Source organism: Primulina huaijiensis, chromosome 8, assembly GCF_012295235.1.
Source record: "Primulina huaijiensis isolate GDHJ02 chromosome 8, ASM1229523v2, whole genome shotgun sequence".
NCBI lineage: Eukaryota > Viridiplantae > Streptophyta > Magnoliopsida > Lamiales > Gesneriaceae > Primulina > Primulina huaijiensis.
Window position 1 is genome coordinate 3,171,527 of NC_133313.1, and position 16,744 is coordinate 3,188,270.

Sequence of the window (16,744 nt, forward strand, 5' to 3'; positions counted from 1 at the left end):
CATCTTCTTTTTTCTTCAAAAATTTGATGAAGAATAATTTTAGAGAAGAAGAGAAAGTTGGAGTGATTGAATGTGTTTGTGAGATCATATTTATAGGGCAAAAACTAGCCGTTTTGTTACCGTTTATGACCGTTGGTGTACAAGAAAATAAATGTATGTATTTGTATAATTTTATGGTAATAATATGGTGTATATAATATTAGTAATGTTTTAAATAATTATGTATATCATATCACAATATTATAATGAGGTGTCATAAGATATTTTGTTTAAAAACCTTATAGACTTTTATACTTGTCGTATCCCTTACCGGGAGTGTGGGATGTCGTCTTAACATCCTCCCAGGATTTATAACAAGTTTTTTGAAAAATTTATTTTTATTATTTATAATAACATTATATTATATAGTAAATATATAAACAATAAATAAATAAATAATAAAATAAATATTATTATTTTTGTTACCTTTTTCTTCTGTTTTGGAGCTTGGAAAAATATGGAGGACTTTTAGAGCTTCGTGCTGATAACGTGTTGTGAAAAAGTAAAAATTTACGGTAAAAAGTAAAAATCTCAAACTCTCAAAATTATCACACTACACACTTTATAATATTTTTCTCTCAACTCATTTGTGATTTTCTTCACAAATGAGAGATCTATTTATAGAAAATTTTTACAAATAATTCAAAAATAAATTACATCATTACATTCATCATCACACACAAATTTCAATATTCAACACCTAATTTTACCTAATTTTCAACATTCAAATATTCAACATTCAATATTCAAATATTCAAAAATATTAATTTTCAACACTATGTACATTCTCTTTTGTCTTCAAAATTTTCATTTTTTTGGTGGATTACTCATTTACTAATTTTTTCCATTAGTTTGAAATTAAAATCGAAAGTACCCAATGTCTTTTGCATCCCTGCCCCTGAATACAAAACCCACCCTCATCCCCCCACCATTCCCCATTTTTCAGGTCCATGATTCTCCATCCTCGTCCCCCGCAGGAACTATATATATACAGAAAATTTCTCAAAATAAATTATAAAATATAATTTTTTAATAATTTATTTAGTTCTAAACAACATGAATGAAGTTCAAATAATATTTTTATGCTATAAAAATTATATTATCATAAGTGTGGGTTTTAAAAAATCCTCGAACTTCGTTTAGGGTTTTCTCCGTGGAATGCTGAACTCGCTGAAAAAATTGCAATCCATACTTATATCTCTTAGATATAAGTTTTACACTTCCTTACAGTCGGCTCTGTCCTCAACACAGACAATATTATTCGTTAAGATCTGACATCACTATTTTACGGTTCATTTAGCTGACTAGATCAAGCGGCACAATGTTAACAGCTTGACACACGAGAAATTCCTAAGAAGTCACTTATCTCGGTACTACTTTCACTAATGCATACTTAAACGACAATATCTAACATATGTTACATGCAGATTAATAAAGTGACACATTTGTTAAAATTTACAAACATACACAACTTTTAAATGAGTAGATTTATTTTTATTAGTAAATTTTTAAAAATTATTTCAAACTGTAGATGTTATTTATCTCAAATAGTTATTAGTTAAAAAAAACAATAAAAGATAATAAGTTATAATTATGTACAAAATCTACATAATTATATAAAAAAGTTTACAAAAATCTATAAAATTTTTGCAAAATAGTCTACATGACTCCATATAATTATGTTTGCAAATATGTGATATTCTATAATAATCAATAGAAATCACTCGGAATGATATATTGCTTTTTGGATTGCGTAAAGATCGATTAGAGATGTTTGGGTTCAAATTCATAAAAATCTATCCTCTAAAAAAAGTAATCGAATTTATGGATTGAATACATCCCACTAAGCTCGTCGGCATTTATATAATTTTTCTCATAATTAATATAAAACCGAATGTTATTACATGGTTTTGATAAAAACAAACACAGTATTCAATTTATTGGTGTTAACATCAAAACAATCACAAATGGAGGAGACTGTTTTATGGAATTTCTCTATAGTGTTTTCTAACATTGATAACGACCATCATTCATATTAATTATCATATAATTCTTAATTAAATAATTTATAAATTTAATATTTAAATTATTATTTTATTTTTAATAATAAAATTATAATTTAAATTAATGTTGAGTGCAATTTAAGATAATAAGTATTAATAGAGTATGTATATTGTGAGATAGTCTCACGAATATTTATCTGTGAGACGGGTCAACCCTACAGATATTCACAATAAAAAGTAATACTCTTAGCATAAAAATTAATATTTTTTCATGGATGATCCAAATAAGAGATCCGTATCACAAAATACGACCAGTAAGATCGTCTCACATAAGTTTTTTGTCGTATTAATAATACATTCGATTTTTTGCTTCGGCAAAGAAAGGGTTTCCCAAAATTTAGCGCTGGACGACAAATTGGGCCTATTGGATAATTCTGATAGCATGCCTTAAAATTTAATTTGAAAGCCCATTAAGCATATATAACCGAAAGCCAATTCAAGCCCACGAATCTGACCCGCGGGCCCCCTCACACCACCCCCCACCCCGAAGCGTACCCCGTCTCCCGCGCCCACCCATCCACCCCACAGCCAACACTGGATTGGCAAGGGTTTTGCTGTTCATTGCAGCGGCATCGATAATTTACTGGAATTATAGTTAATTCTGCCTCCAAGTATAATTGATCACTCATTTGTCTATTTTTTATATGTAGACTTTACTTGAAATTTTGTTGATTCTGTGTTTTCTGCTAATTTTTACACTGTAGTCTCATGCTTGTACTGTTTTTGATAATGGGTGTTTTGATCATTTCGAAGTTATCCGAAAGTTTCTTGTTGGAATGAGTTATATTAAAATAATTGTTTGGATTAAAGGAACTGTTGACTTCGTATTTCAGAAAGTGCTCTATCTGCTTTCTTTCTGACCCCCCACCCACCCCCCCCCCCTTTTCTGTCTGAATTTGATGGAGGAGTTACTATAGGAGAAAACTTCAATTAGTCGATGAAGGTTGGAAATTTGTGGATAAAATGGGTCGAAATAAGTAAAAAGTTTCATTGTTATGGTATATACTGAATGCGATTATGGATTGAGAAATGTTAGAATCCTTTAGATACAGGAGCTTTTATACATACATGTTTGTATCGTCTGAGATCATATACTAAAGGATTGTAAAAGCAAGGGAATATTTTGTTTATTTCAGAATATCTGGGGAGTTGGAGGGAGGGAACTCTGTGATGGTCTGTTTGTTTCGTGCATACTCGACCTTAGCTGGCTGTTTTCTAAAGAAGACCCCATGTTTCGGATATATTTCTCCATCACGGAAAACAATCTTCCCATATTCGTGTTTTAGAACGGAAAAAGTGAAATTGCTATTGACAGCAGTTAGGGTGCAGTCCTATACGACAAAAGAGGCCGGTGAAGGTAGTTCTCGTAAGAGAAAAGTTGATCGTAAACCGCGAATGAAGGACGACAAGGAGGCGTTTTTTGTGGTTCGTAAAGGTGATCTTGTGGGTGTCTACAAAAGCCTAAGTGATTGTCAGGCTCAAGTTGGAACTTCAGTAATCACTTGTTCCCTTTATACATGATGTAAAAATTTCCTTTACTATCCTTTCAGTAGGACAGTATGATCCTGTGGTGACTCATTTCTCAAATGGTTACTTCCTCCTTTTCATTTGAATCCCTTCCTTTCCCCTTAACGTTATTTCATGATTACGGATGCTACCACATGATAGATTTCATTCTCCCTACTAAAAATCATCGATGGCTAAAACTAGAATGTAAACTCAAAAGCCGGTCATATGTCTTGTTTGTTAAACCATCTCTTTGAATTGGATATTCCAAATGTAACAGAATCGTACAATTAATCTCATATATTTAACCTGTTTCCTTACCAATTCTATGACAAAATTAATATAGTAGTATGTAATTTTTGTGAAGTAATAAACCTACTAGCCTCTTTTCTTATTATTTTTCTGGCAGATATGTGATCCACCTGTTAGTGTGTACAAAGGCTACTCCATGCCCAAGGACACAGAGAAGTATCTTCTCTCTTGTGGGCTTAAAAATGCTCTTTATTCCATCAGAGCTTCCGATCTTACTCAAGATCTTTTTGGCACCCTTGTGCATTGCCCTCCACAGGTTAGATGATCTGCACATATTTGTGATAAATTTTATTTAGATTTCCTTATCTAATTACCGTCTGCTCGCTCATTGACCAAAAGGTGTGAAAATGGCTCTAGCATGTGGTTGAAGGGTGATTATTTCCAATCTGGATCATATTTGTTTTAATGGTCCATATAGTGCTGTTTTGCAATGTTCCTTCTCACAGCTGTAATGGTGCTTGCATTAAGTTGGCCAGCTGGGTAACGGAAAGTTATAATATTCCAGAAATTATAAACAATATCAAGTTATATAAATTGTATATGATATTTTGCTGGGTCTTCTTTAAAATATGTCATATGCTTCATAATAAGAAATTCAATAATCGTAAAAAGTTTCTATAATTACATTGTGAGACAAGCCAGCAAACTTTTGCATGCCATGCAATCTCGATGTGCATAGCAGAAATAATTTATCTGATTTAGTAACAAAGAATATTTTGTTGAGTTAAAAGAACCTATTTTTCATGGCAGCTTTCTTCTTCAAGAGGTGACACATCTAGCGAGCCCGCGACAAAGAAGAGGCCACAAGAAGCTTTGTGGTCAGATTATGGGGTGAGATTTGATATTTTCTGATTCAATTTTTGGTCAATGAACCAACTTTATGCAACATAGTTTCTGATGTACTACAAAATAATTTATGGTGTACTGAGGTATGTAAAATATGAAGATTGCCTCCTTGACGAACAGTAAATTTCCGTTGATGAGAAAATGAGTGAAAAACTGTGATGAAGGGGAGAAAAAATCCGTTTAATCACAAGGGGATATTTGCAGCAAATCAACTATGACAAGAGCCCTCGTCGATGAAACGGCTCGTAGCACGAAACAATATAGAGAAATTTATTGGCTACATTCTTTTTCCGTTCCTCGTTCTAGAATGTGAAATCAAATGACTGAGAATTTGAGTTAGGAGATTGATGTTCTAGAAAACATCTTTACATTTATGAAGTTCTGCGATCTTATTTTGTGTTTTTGTTATTGACCCTGTGCAATTTGCTCTATTTGTTTTGAAGAGTCATCAAAGTCAACATAAATGAACCACGATTTATAACTGTTTATGTTTAGTAATCAAGAAGATTGCCTTAGGATTATAAAGTGGGCATATTTTATTTACGGCTTATCACATATTTCAGGAGGTTGCCGGATCATCATTGACTACAAATGATGCCTTACAAAAGCATTTCAAGTTAGATTCTAATGGAGGGGACCAGAATCAATCAGTTTGTGTAAGTGGCTCTTGATTGTGCTGATTGTTACAAATATCTCTTTTTTACTAGGTAAAAGGTGGACTTAAATGTATTGAAACTATCACTTGCCCCTGAATTGATGATTGAGGCTATTTTTTGCAAAACCCCATTTCATGCAATAAATATCTGAAAGTGGTTAATTTATTCCTTTGTTAAGAAAAATGTCTTTGTAATCCCTGACAGCAATCTTGTACTCTTGAATTTGATGGTGCTTCAAAAGGAAATCCTGGCCAAGCCGGGGCTGGAGCTGTACTGCGGTCTGATGATGGAAGTTTGGTAAGCATCACCATTATTTTGAAATATTTGCATCTTTTGCTACTTTCAGACAGTTATATCTGACATTTTTCACGTCTTAGATTTGTCGATTGCGTGAAGGCTTAGGTGTAGCGACCAATAATTTTGCAGAATACCGTGCCTTTATATTAGGGTTGAAATATGCACTAGGAAAAGGTTTTACAAGTGTTAGAGTTCGAGGCGATTCCAAACTTGTTTGCATGCAGGTATGCAGGTCCTCTTCTGGTTATATCCATTTGTGGTGATGTTAATTGCTTATTCCCTTTGTTAATGCTGCAATTGAAACAATGGTTTCTTTAACAGATCCAGGGTCAATGGAAAGTTAAAAACCAAAGCATCTCCGGCTTGTTTGAAGAAGCAAAGAAATTGAAGGATAGGTTTCTTTCCTTCCAGATCATTCATGTTCTGAGGGTAAGTAAGTTAGCCCATTACCGAAACATTGTACCCATAAAATATCACTCACTGGGGCGAGTTAGGGCAGTCGTCCCCTTCAACTTAGAAAAATTTGAATATTTTTCTAAACGATTTTTCTTAGCAATCGTATTACACTCCCTAAATAATAAGAATTTGCTCCTCACCTTATGTTTTTGGTCTGCCCCCAGTAACTCAAAGTAATATATGCCTGTCTTGACCAGTCCTTCAGCAAACGTCTCTGTTTTATCTGAAATATTGTCTTTTGCCTCGTAACTTTTTCATGAAAAATTACAACTATCTCTCATGGTCCCCAAAAATTGCTATTACATCTGCATGGACTAAAATATATGCCAAAAAGTTGACATTCTCTGCAAGGCAAAGCTAATTTACATTAACATGCAATCTTTCATCTTCCAAAAGGACTTGAACTCGGAGGCCGATGCTCAGGCTAACTTGGCTGTCGAACTTGCTGGTAAGAGTCTGTCTTTTATGAATGCAATCTTTATTCAGTCATCATAGTAATATTATATATGATTAATCTCTATATACTACTTGCAGAGGGACAAATTCAGGAGGAGATTGATAAGTAGCTAGGAAGAACGAGTATATCCCCGCCGGCTTTTCTAGTTTGAAGTTTTAAATTTTATGTTGATTAGATCATACTAACGGATCAACCAACAATACTGCTCATTTGAGTTCCATTTATTGATCATAGCAAAAAGGTGGATTGATTTTGATGGTCGACCAAACTGATGTTCAAGATGAGACTATAAAATATGAGATGGAAAGATGACCAAATTTGTATGATTTTCATTTTTAATTTTCTTGACGTTGATGCTGAGAATTCAAATGTGTTGTGAAATCTATTATTTTTCGGTAACGTATATTTATGAATAGAACTTATAGAAATGCTATACGGTAGGCGTGTTCTAAATTCTACGTTTTAATTATTACAACAATGATCTTATCTATTAAGGAAATCTTAAAAGTGTATTTTAAATATAACCTTCTTTGCTATACGACACCCTTTTTCATAGTTTTAAAATTCTAAAATGCCTATAATTTACTCTCTTTCTGGATTAGCACAAAATTGTATGAGACATTTTACGAATTATTTTCATTAGACAGATTTTTAATTGATCCACTTTTTATGTGCAAATTATTTTTTCAATAAAAAATATCATTTTTTGTTAGATATATTACGAAAAAATGTTGTGTGATATATGTTGACGTTAAAAAATATTTTTTTATGTCAAAAGTATATTGTGTTATATATTATGTTGATTTTAATGAAAAAATTATTTTTTATTTTAAAAATATTATTTTTCACTATAAATATGAACTTAGTCGACCTATCTTACGGAAATAAATTCTTGAGATCGTTGCTCAGTAGACTTACTCAAATTTTTTTTTGGTTTGAAAAACTATCAAATTTTTAACTTGTGCATTTGTAAATTACAGGGAACTCTGAAGTTGAGCAGAACGAACAATGAATGAAAATAAAATTGGATTTTCAAGATTACATTTGCACTTTTATTAGAACCATCAAAAAATTGTTTCCCTGCATTTTTAACTTGTGCATTTGTAAACCTTATATGCTTAGGCCTCGAAGATTAGGTACATAAAATATCACCTTGAACTAGTCTGTCATTTAAAAAATTAGGTGTCTGAAAGAGTGATAAACGAAAGCCATTAGAATCAACGATTGGTTCCTTCACTTTTCCCTAGCGCAATTCGCCTTCCACTTCTTAAATAAATTGCATTGAGGCAGAAAAATCTCTTATGCCTTTGATTTTCTATTTGAATCTATTAGAAACTTTGTGTGCTCGGGAATCCCTGATTATATAAACCAAGATGTTACGATGAGTACAATTTTACGAAAGCGACAGCCAATGGAAAAGCCATAAATCAAGAAAAAATGGGGAAGATAGCTAGTACCCTAGAGCAGCCTTAACTTGAAAAAAAGAAAGAAAGGAAATATGTATATCCAATAAAACCCTGAAAAAATTTGAGAGTTATTATCCAAAGTCTTCAATGTTGAATAACTCGCCAATTTGACTGCTTGTAGTTCGTATGAAGTGCAACTCAATCGAAGCTTGAATATACATAACTTAAATATTAGTGATCGATCATCGAGTTAACTGAGATTAAATCGTATTCAATGTTTTTGACTGTGATCTTATTGGCGATCATATCTTCAATTTTTCACCAACTTGCATCCTTTTAACAACTACAAATAAAATTCTAATGTCAATCAAGTATATGCATAAAAACATTTTGAACACAAACAACTCAACTCACACGTGAAAGGAACTCTTATCTCTCAAAGAAAAATCCTAGACTCGGCAAGAATTGTGCATCATCATCATCATCATCATCATCATCTAAGGCATTATACAAACATTCTATTACCTTTAGCCTTTAGTCCACTCTTTCCAATCCTTGTCGACGTGATCTTGAGCCCATTTTACAGCTGCTCGAGCGGCCTGAGGTCCTCCAGGTAAACCTCTCTCATTTAAAGTGTCAGCCATGTCGATAAAAGGAATCACCAAAAGGGTTCCTGGACCACCGTATTCTGTGTGCAGGAAATCACTGAAGATCTGTTCAAAATCTGGGGGTTTAGTAACCTCACACTTGTATGAATATTAAAGAAGGAAGATAAAAGCATAATCACATTGAGGAAGAGTCTAAAAAATGCCACTCGTTATCGTCATTAACTAGGATTGAGCCCAATCCAGATCGAATCGGATATATGGATCTCTCAATCTCCATTAAGTCAAAGTCTCGGATATCTCAATCACTCTTGTCGTGCTTAAGAAACTAGTTTTAACAATGAAGCTCACATCATTTTGGAAAACCAAATTCAAACAATGAAACTCAGCATTTGTATGAATAATTGAATATATAAGTTGTAATAGAATGTTGAAGACGATTGTCCCAAAATTCGACCTCATTAGAGGTATCACAATCACCAACCTCATACTTTAACACATCTTAAATTAAGGTCGAAGGCAAACACTGCAAATTGACCGTATATATGATATTAAAAGATACCAAGACCGACTTAACGATGTAGATGAAATTTTGCACTTGAACCTTTTACCCAAAACCCAAAAGCTGTAGTTCATGAGAGATGGCGCAATAAATATACAGTAATGCTGTAATGAAAAGATGGAGCCTAGTTGCCGTTCACTTAACCAGAATTTTAATAGCTTTGCCCTTTGATGAGGCTGAAAAAGTGAGTTATTAGGCACGATATAGAGACCGAAAACTCTATAAGTTTCACGTTTCAACAAATACAAATCTTGCTGATCTAAAAAAAGCAACTCGGCCTTCCACGTGATTAAACAAGAACCATTAAGATGGTCTCATAAACATGACTTATAATTCGGTCATATTTTCTTGATATTCATTCTTTGCTTAGTTATGTCATAATATAGTTGAGAACAAAATTAATATGAAGCAGCAGCAAAAAATTAACAGATAGCACAGAATGAAACTCCAGCAGGAGACTTGTTTGGCAGTGTCTAAAATTCCAATCCCTTGTACATATTTCAGCGTTTTGCAAACACCGTGTTCACACATTCAGCCAATAAGGAGAATATCACATAGAAAAGATAAAAGTCCATGATAACACAGGAAAAATGGGTAGAGAAAGTAATACCTGAGTACAGATTCCAACTACTTCATCCACTGAATCTCCGAACACCTCTTTCTTGGACAGCTTCTTAACCAAATGTGTTCTGAACTTCTCAGTCTCCTGAAACCATAACATATAATACATAAGCAAACTAAAACAGTCATTTTAAGCTCAATTCAATCGAGCTATGGTATGCGAATAAGAAGCAAAGCTATACAGAATCAGCGAATTCTGGGATGGGGTCTGGGAACTTGTACTCCTTTTCGGCCCGGCAAATGAAGTTGTCCCTTCTTTTGACACAAACTAAAGAAGAATGAACGTGAAGAAGAGGACTATTGGGTTTGCTTAGAAAAGAGGGAAATGGAGTTGAGGGAAGAATATTTGAATACAATAATTTTGAAGTAGAAGAATTGTGGAGGAGTGTTGGCGTAGATATGGAGGAAGCCATGTCTACCAGATTGCGTCACAGTTTTGGTGATCTTCTTTTGTAAAAAGGGCTTAATTTTCTGTAGGATTAAGCCCATGAATGTTTGGACTTTTGGCCCATTAATATTTTCGTGGAAGGAAATTTATTTATTCTATTTACCATTAAATTTAAACTCGTTTACTCGTTAAATTTGTACGATGGTAAAGTTTTTTTAAATACTTTTTAAGTTCTCTGACCATTTAACTATATATATTCTATTTACTTTTTCTCTTGTCATTTCAATTTAAAAAATTAATAACTTTCATTTTAAAATTTCTATTTTTTTAAAGAAACATCGACATCATATGTGTCACGATCCGATAATATTTATGATATATGTTATGCATTTATCTAAATATGATGTCAGTTGATTCATCTCGAGATAAAATGGATTTTTTTATTTTTGTAGCCTGGATTTTAAATCTTTAATTAGCGAAACAAGTGCAAAATGAATTTTGTCATATGTCCTGACATAATTTTATCAACCATGGTCCAATTTCACAAGTATGACTCGTACATCTTTCTTTCTTTTGTTTTCTTGGAATATATGTTTAACATATCATCTTATTACTTACATCACCTTTCTGGTGGGGAAAATTAAAAATTATCGAAGGGCGTATGCATTAATTAATATCAAACACGTGATATTAGTCCCCTCGGAAGGCAAAAATTTCCAGGAGGTCAAGAACATGGAAATTCACGTTCACGTGTGTAGTTGCTACTTGGTTTTAACATAATTTACATGTGCATCCACTTAGTTCCGAGGAGAAAAAAAGAAACAGCACTACTACACTACAGCTTTCCATATCTTGGTTCCGAAGAGAGAAAGGAAACAACACCACGGCTTCCGAAATATAGAGTGGCACAAGCAGATTGTGGACTGCACAATGCTTCAACATTAGGCTATCATTTACTTCTCATAGATTCCTTTCGTAGGGTTCGAGCCATGGAAATTCGAGGAAATCAAACACCTGTTTTTCAGTTGCAAACTTTAAACTTGCACTACCTTTGCTTCCCTGCAGGGGATTATAGTACCAGAAAGTGTATAGTAATGCCTGAACGAATTGTTAAAGATGGAGCTATGCAGCACCAGCTACACCTACTAGTTCGTACCCTTTTGCCACCTGAACTTTGAGTCGCTGGAAACAGACCAGTGTCATCAAGTTTGAATCCCTTCGTTTCTGCCAATAATCTCAGCCTGGATTAAAAAAACCAAGGAATACAAAATAGAGTAAAGGACCACGAAAGAGGAGACTTGGATCAAAATTTTGAAGAAAACAATGGACCGTACACCTTAAGTGAGTGCGTATAAAATAATTATTTGTTATTTTTTTTTTAAAAAGCACATTTTTATTATCGAGCATAACTTGTGCTGAATGAACGAGCACACCTCCTGTTGAGTACATCATTCCCTGTCCATGCTATTAAACCAAATGCATAAATATCTCTGGGAAAAACCTGCATAAAAGGACAGCTACCTTAGAATACAATTCACAAGATCTTGGCAATAACATCATAGAGCACCTACACAGTCATGATTACATATTTCTTTCACATGGAGCCCAATTCAAAATACATGCCGTGTGAATACATATTTCATGGACATTTGTGTGCACATTGGGACAATTTCGCTCACCCTCTTTTATGGGGCTCTATCCACTTCGACATGACCTTTGACAATATAAAGGGTACATGTATTCATTTATTTGTTAATAACAGTGTGGAGACACTAGTTGGACAAAAAGATTGGTATTCCTTAAATGCTTTAACACATGAAAAAGGATTTCAATTGATGAACCTTGAAATCTATGCGATGTCGCAACTCTCGGCCTGGATAAGTGCAGAGACCAAAATATGTGTCCACTCCAGAGTCAGTACCCTGTGCAAAGATATCATATAACATGGAAGTCAAATAAGTACGGCATATCAAATGAATAATCCAGTCACACAAACTCAATTTTAAAGCTGCAGGGGTTACCAAAACATAAACAACAATATTCAGAATTTAAAACACTTCAACAGCTGATTCAACAAGAAAAAATGAGATCGTATTTTCGGGTCAGCCTGATGTTTAGACGAAATGAACCATAACCTACACATGGATATGAATTGAAATGGCAAGTACTCTTGTTTAGCACTATGAGAAGTGACAGATTCACTAGAATTACAAATTTCATTTGCACACATAAATATAAAGGTACTAAGGTTTGCTTCCTTGGTAAAGACTAAAGAAAAATAGACATGGTCCAGTATCTATACTTTGACAAATCCATAGACAATAAAAATGCAAAGGAAAAGTATCAGTCATTACCTCGTCACTATGAACACTAAATACCAGATCTTCTCTTAAAAAATTTATGTCCTTGAGGCGTCTCACGAATTTTGGAAGAAAGCCGATATGACTGGACAGGAGAAAAGGGTCAACTTTCCATAAACAAGTTCTCCAGATTGCAAGGTAGCATACTAGCATATAATCATATTCAACTTGAGGTTCAGCTTGTTTCAAAGGAATTAAAAAAGGTGGTTACTTCATATTAATATTTTAAATGGGAGTAAATATTTTATTGAACAAAGAACTAGGTGGGACAACAAGAAAGCTTGAGCAACTCAAAAGTAAATGGAAGGAGATTAAACTATTCAAACAAGTATACGGATGAAATCATACCTCTTCCCATCAGGATGGGTAACAATAATGTCCAAATCCCCACATGAGGCCTTCCCGCGTCTATATGATCCTCCACAGACAATCTCTACCTGCAGTGCTCTATCATCAACAAAAGGTGCTTCCTACACTTCTTCCCTTGCTAACCAGGGTCAGTACGCAAGTAAAGTAAAGCCCTACAGCTGATTCATCATAAGGACTTTCTTCAAATAATTCTCTGATGGTGCGACTTAGGGACAACAAACTATTGAACAAACTAAGATATGATTGTAGTATATAGGAAAAAAAGTAATAAAAAGTCACTAAATTGTCGCACCCTTCCCACTGAATACATAATCCGCAGGCAGTCATCTCCCCTAAATGACCAGTAGCAATCCAGACAATTGACAAGTTTACATTTCAAGTTCGAATGGTACAAAGTAGCTGCCTGAATCCATGATAAGTCGAGGGGGTAAATGACAAGTTCTCCATTTTACTCCCTTAAAAGTACACCAACTTAAAGCGAAAAAATATAAAAGTACACCAACTTAAAGGGAAACAAGTTCTAACCCCAGGTGAAATCTCTTCTCCGACTTTTTGCAGAAGATTTTCCATTTCTTGAACCTATTATTTTTGAAGGGTTAACACAGGGTATTAAAATCTGAATTGCAAATTTTGAAGTACCGGTCACAAGATCTAAGCAACAAGCATCACGGCTCACCTCTTGACGAGGAATTCTAGTCTTGATGTCATCAAAGTATTTTAATCCTATCATCTGGGTATTTGTTAGTGATTCCTCATTCCTCAAGTCATCCAGGGTCCTGTGTCCTTTCTCATAAAGTTTACTTGCAGTAGTAGGTCCGATGCCCCATACTTCTCCAAATAAGCTGATTGTACGAACCTGAGAAAATTAACAAAATATGGTAACATCAACCTTCACTCTTTGTTTATGGATTGGAGCAGAAACTTCCAGGCTTGTGATGATTAGGTCCTATAGCACACTTTGTTACAATCCTTCATGACAAATATTGAGGAAGAAATGATAACCTGCAGCCATCATCTAGTTTCATTAAGAAGATCAAGAATCTAAGGATCACAAGGCCAAAAGGAAAGTTATATAATAATTGAATTTCTTATTGTATTAGTTCCATGAACTTCACCTAGATACACTAAGGTATGGTATGTTTTGGGCCATATCCACTTCTGCCCTAACTATAGATCCACCTTTGCCTAAATGCACAACGGCTCATATCCATTCCAAGTGGTTTCACATCCACATGTCTTTCAATTTGGAATAATAAATCCATATCAAGTATCAAAATGGTAAAACAAAACTACCACATGCTCAACATTCAGTTCAGATGCAACAAAACGTCACGTTGTATCAACAGACTGGTACTTTCAGCAAAAAACATTTTGGCTTCAAGAGCAATAAGACACCTTTTCATCCTTCTCGAAGTGCTCCAACTTGGATAGCTTCCCAGTGTTTACTATTTCCTGAACCTGTAACCTCCATCACCAAGTAGGGTAAAGACCAAATATAACGCGAATAGTGTTCCATAAAATGCAGATAAAAGATGGCTGGAGAAATAATAGTGAATTGAAGGCATCCAAAATCTTATTCTATAACCACGTTCTTACATGATCTTGCAGTGACTTTCCAATCCCAGGTTGGTGTTTGACCTGGTCTGCACTTTCAATTCTAAAAGGTAGCTTTTCAATGACTGGGATAGCTTTGTGATAGCTAAAAGACCTCCTATCATCACCCAAGGCTATCATTAAAATAAAGTAATAAATTCAGCTTTTAAATTCACAATATCCAAAAACTAATACATATGATATGCCGAACAAGTTTTCACCTCTGTAAATGTCGACAAGCTTCTTAAATATATCAGTTATATTCTTGTTCAAATCTGGAGGATTGTAAAGTAATGAGGCTTTGGATGTGAAGACCTGTAAAAATTCATTTGCAATTCATTTCAAAAGAGAATACTCAGTAAATAAACAGTGAAATGATATAAGCGCTACCAACGGCATAACTTGTATGAGGGCAAAGTTGGGAATTTGTTGTGCGATTTTTTTTAAAAGAATATAATTTTTATCAGTAAATATTTTTAATTTGTGAAATAAAAAAATACAAAAAATAGATATTTTGCCCACCAGAAAAAATTATTTAAATATTTGCAACAGAGTGTTGCCTAGATACATGGATAGCAAAACTACTATATGGAAGCATTCCAAAATTTCATTCAATTCAGATGTATAAAATGTCACGATCTTACATCTCTATTTTGATCATAATCCATTGGACTTGTCAGTTCTGGGCTTAGAGAGCGTGAGGAACCAGGTGAACCACTGGCAATATCCGATTTGGAAGAATGATGATGAGCATTTTCTGAAATTTCATTGCTTTCTTCTGACCCAACAGATGTTTTAAGCTTCTTCTGTTGAGAGGGATTGTCCTCTCTAAAAGGACTCACATTCATACGGTTCTCCTCACGATTATTGCTTCTAACATTTCCCCCCATACCAGCAGATAGAACGTATGAATCTTCTGGAACTTTTTCTCCTATTTTCAAGCTGTTCTCTAGCCACTGATAGTTGACTATTTTCTGTCGCAAGTTTAAATCATAAATAGCACAACTCGTTAGAATCTTCAACTCCATTAACAAATCCTGAAAGTCATCATGCAATACTTGGAACATACAGATTTCGTTATAGGTTTGAGATTCTCAGTTTTCAATTTTCTTTCATCATTTAAAAAAATCAAAAAAGCTTCCAAAGTAGTAAAAAACATAGACTAAAGAGCATCACAAACCCCATCATACAAACACAACCTCAAGGTTTTGTTAGCCACACATTATAGCAATATCCACAACGACTCACTACCATCGCCTCAAAAGAACCAACAAACTCTATGCAGTTACATGATAATGAAGAAACATATATCACAATTAAATTAAAGTTCAAAGTCATGCGTTGGTTTCTTCAAAATTCCCAAGGTGAGTCAAAAGAATCAAAACACAAAGCAACCATAATGAAGAAACATATATCACAATTAAATTAAAGTTCAAAGTCATGCGTTGGTTTCTTCAAAATTCCCAAGGTGAGTCAAAAGAATCAAAACACAAAGCATAACCACATTCCACAATAAAGCAAATATAAACAAAATCAACACCACACAATTGACAGGTTAAATACCAGCAATTTCCGAACCTTATATTCGAATTACATTTTAGAATCTCGTAACCTGAGATTTTTAATTGAAAAAAGCTTAATCTTTAAATCATCACCAAGACCGCACAGGTACATTAAACCAAATTGACCCATAAGACTAGCACAATCCACACTCAAAGTAAATTAACCATATAACTCATCCACTTAACCTTTTTCTTAAAATTTTAAATAAATAAACATACTTACTCCTTCAAACCGGTTTAACCTTTCCTGGTCGATTTTCCTGCGAAGAGAATTGAAATCCGCAGCAAAAATGTGCGTGACCTTTTTGGATAAACGATCCTCAATTTTGGCACCCATTTGCATCAATTTTTGCTTCCATATCTACAATTAACATGTGTAACTCCTCATTTTTCGTTCAAATTGCCATATACAATATTTTCAACTGCGAATGAATCGAGCCAACCACCTGCAGTTGAGCAGCTTTTACTCCAGTTTCAATAAGGAAGACAGCCATTTGCGAAAACATCCCGTGGGGATCAGACGGTGGAGATTTGCTCCTCTTTGGCGCCATTTCTGCTCTGGTAGCTGCTGGAAAATGACAGCGAGTTCGTAAATGGCAGACTTCGATGCTTGTATGGCAGTGGGCTTTCAATATTTTCGGGCTTG

The 16,744-nt window shown here is 34.2% G+C and overlaps 3 protein-coding genes across 13 annotated transcripts; 1 reads left to right on the forward strand and 2 right to left on the reverse strand.

Moving 5' to 3' along the window:
* The first annotated feature begins 2,567 nt into the window (after nucleotides 1-2,567).
* On the forward strand, nucleotides 2,568-6,964 carry LOC140983477 (uncharacterized). 2 transcript variants are annotated; one of them, XM_073450545.1, is made up of 10 exons: nucleotides 2,568-2,713; nucleotides 3,239-3,596; nucleotides 4,018-4,176; nucleotides 4,671-4,751; nucleotides 5,330-5,422; nucleotides 5,627-5,719; nucleotides 5,800-5,943; nucleotides 6,041-6,148; nucleotides 6,572-6,623; nucleotides 6,710-6,964. In XM_073450545.1, the coding sequence occupies exons 2-10, from the start codon at nucleotides 3,273-3,275 to the stop codon at nucleotides 6,739-6,741; spliced, it is 1,086 nt and encodes a 361-aa protein (XP_073306646.1). In that variant the 5' UTR covers nucleotides 2,568-2,713; nucleotides 3,239-3,272; the 3' UTR covers nucleotides 6,742-6,964. The 2 variants fall into 2 exon arrangements, with proteins under 2 accessions (XP_073306646.1, XP_073306647.1); XM_073450546.1 differs by having other exon boundaries at nucleotides 2,569-2,696.
* A 1,305-nt stretch (nucleotides 6,965-8,269) lies between these two features.
* On the reverse strand, nucleotides 8,270-10,271 carry LOC140983121 (protein PLASTID REDOX INSENSITIVE 2, chloroplastic-like). 2 transcript variants are annotated; one of them, XM_073450034.1, is made up of 4 exons: nucleotides 10,009-10,271; nucleotides 9,816-9,911; nucleotides 8,564-8,751; nucleotides 8,270-8,381 (listed from the first exon to the last, which is right to left on the reverse strand). In XM_073450034.1, exons 1-3 carry the CDS (start codon nucleotides 10,237-10,239, stop codon nucleotides 8,566-8,568), a joined length of 513 nt encoding a protein of 170 aa, XP_073306135.1. In that variant the 5' UTR covers nucleotides 10,240-10,271; the 3' UTR covers nucleotides 8,270-8,381; nucleotides 8,564-8,565. The 2 variants fall into 2 exon arrangements, with proteins under 2 accessions (XP_073306135.1, XP_073306134.1); XM_073450033.1 differs by having other exon boundaries at nucleotides 8,370-8,751.
* Nucleotides 10,272-10,876: 605 nt separating this feature from the next.
* LOC140983055 (DNA polymerase lambda) lies at nucleotides 10,877-16,715 on the reverse strand. Of its 9 annotated transcripts, none has more exons than XR_012176380.1 (14): nucleotides 16,545-16,714; nucleotides 16,322-16,459; nucleotides 15,181-15,510; nucleotides 14,758-14,851; nucleotides 14,540-14,670; nucleotides 14,339-14,401; nucleotides 13,620-13,799; nucleotides 13,469-13,522; nucleotides 12,923-13,011; nucleotides 12,569-12,659; nucleotides 12,056-12,136; nucleotides 11,648-11,715; nucleotides 11,361-11,438; nucleotides 10,877-11,273 (listed from the first exon to the last, which is right to left on the reverse strand). XR_012176380.1 is itself a non-coding variant. In XM_073449946.1 (14 exons), the coding sequence occupies exons 1-13, from the start codon at nucleotides 16,647-16,649 to the stop codon at nucleotides 11,417-11,419; spliced, it is 1,446 nt and encodes a 481-aa protein (XP_073306047.1). In that variant the 5' UTR covers nucleotides 16,650-16,714; the 3' UTR covers nucleotides 10,877-11,273; nucleotides 11,371-11,416. The 9 variants fall into 9 exon arrangements, 7 of the variants coding, with proteins under 7 accessions (XP_073306047.1, XP_073306045.1, XP_073306044.1 ...); XM_073449946.1 differs by having other exon boundaries at nucleotides 11,371-11,438; XM_073449944.1 differs by having other exon boundaries at nucleotides 11,409-11,455.
* Between the last annotated feature and the right edge of the window lie 29 nt (nucleotides 16,716-16,744).

What these genes read in the sequence shown, in the direction of transcription:
- LOC140983055 (XM_073449939.1), bottom strand. Translation starts at nt 16,649, where the DNA reads ATGGCGCCAAAGAGGAGCAAATCTCCACCGTCTGATCCCCACGGGATG. An exon ending in GACATCGCATAGATTTCAAG is followed by an intron (nt 11,716 to 12,055) that starts GTTCATCAATTG and finishes CCTTTTATGCAG; the next exon opens with GTTTTTCCCAGAGATATTTA. An exon ending in AATGATGTACTCAACAGGAG is followed by an intron (nt 11,456 to 11,647) that starts GTGTGCTCGTTC and finishes TTTTTAATCCAG; the next exon opens with GCTGAGATTATTGGCAGAAA.
- LOC140983121 (XM_073450034.1), bottom strand. Translation starts at nt 10,239, where the DNA reads ATGGCTTCCTCCATATCTACGCCAACACTCCTCCACAATTCTTCTACT. An exon ending in TCCCAGAATTCGCTGATTCT is followed by an intron (nt 9,912 to 10,008) that starts GTATAGCTTTGC and finishes TTATGGTTTCAG; the next exon opens with GAGACTGAGAAGTTCAGAAC. An exon ending in TAGTTGGAATCTGTACTCAG is followed by an intron (nt 8,752 to 9,815) that starts GTATTACTTTCT and finishes GATTTTGAACAG; the next exon opens with ATCTTCAGTGATTTCCTGCA.
- LOC140983477 (XM_073450545.1), top strand. Translation starts at nt 3,273, where the DNA reads ATGGTCTGTTTGTTTCGTGCATACTCGACCTTAGCTGGCTGTTTTCTA. An exon ending in CTTTGTGGTCAGATTATGGG is followed by an intron (nt 4,752 to 5,329) that starts GTGAGATTTGAT and finishes CACATATTTCAG; the next exon opens with GAGGTTGCCGGATCATCATT. An exon ending in ACCAGAATCAATCAGTTTGT is followed by an intron (nt 5,423 to 5,626) that starts GTAAGTGGCTCT and finishes AATCCCTGACAG; the next exon opens with CAATCTTGTACTCTTGAATT.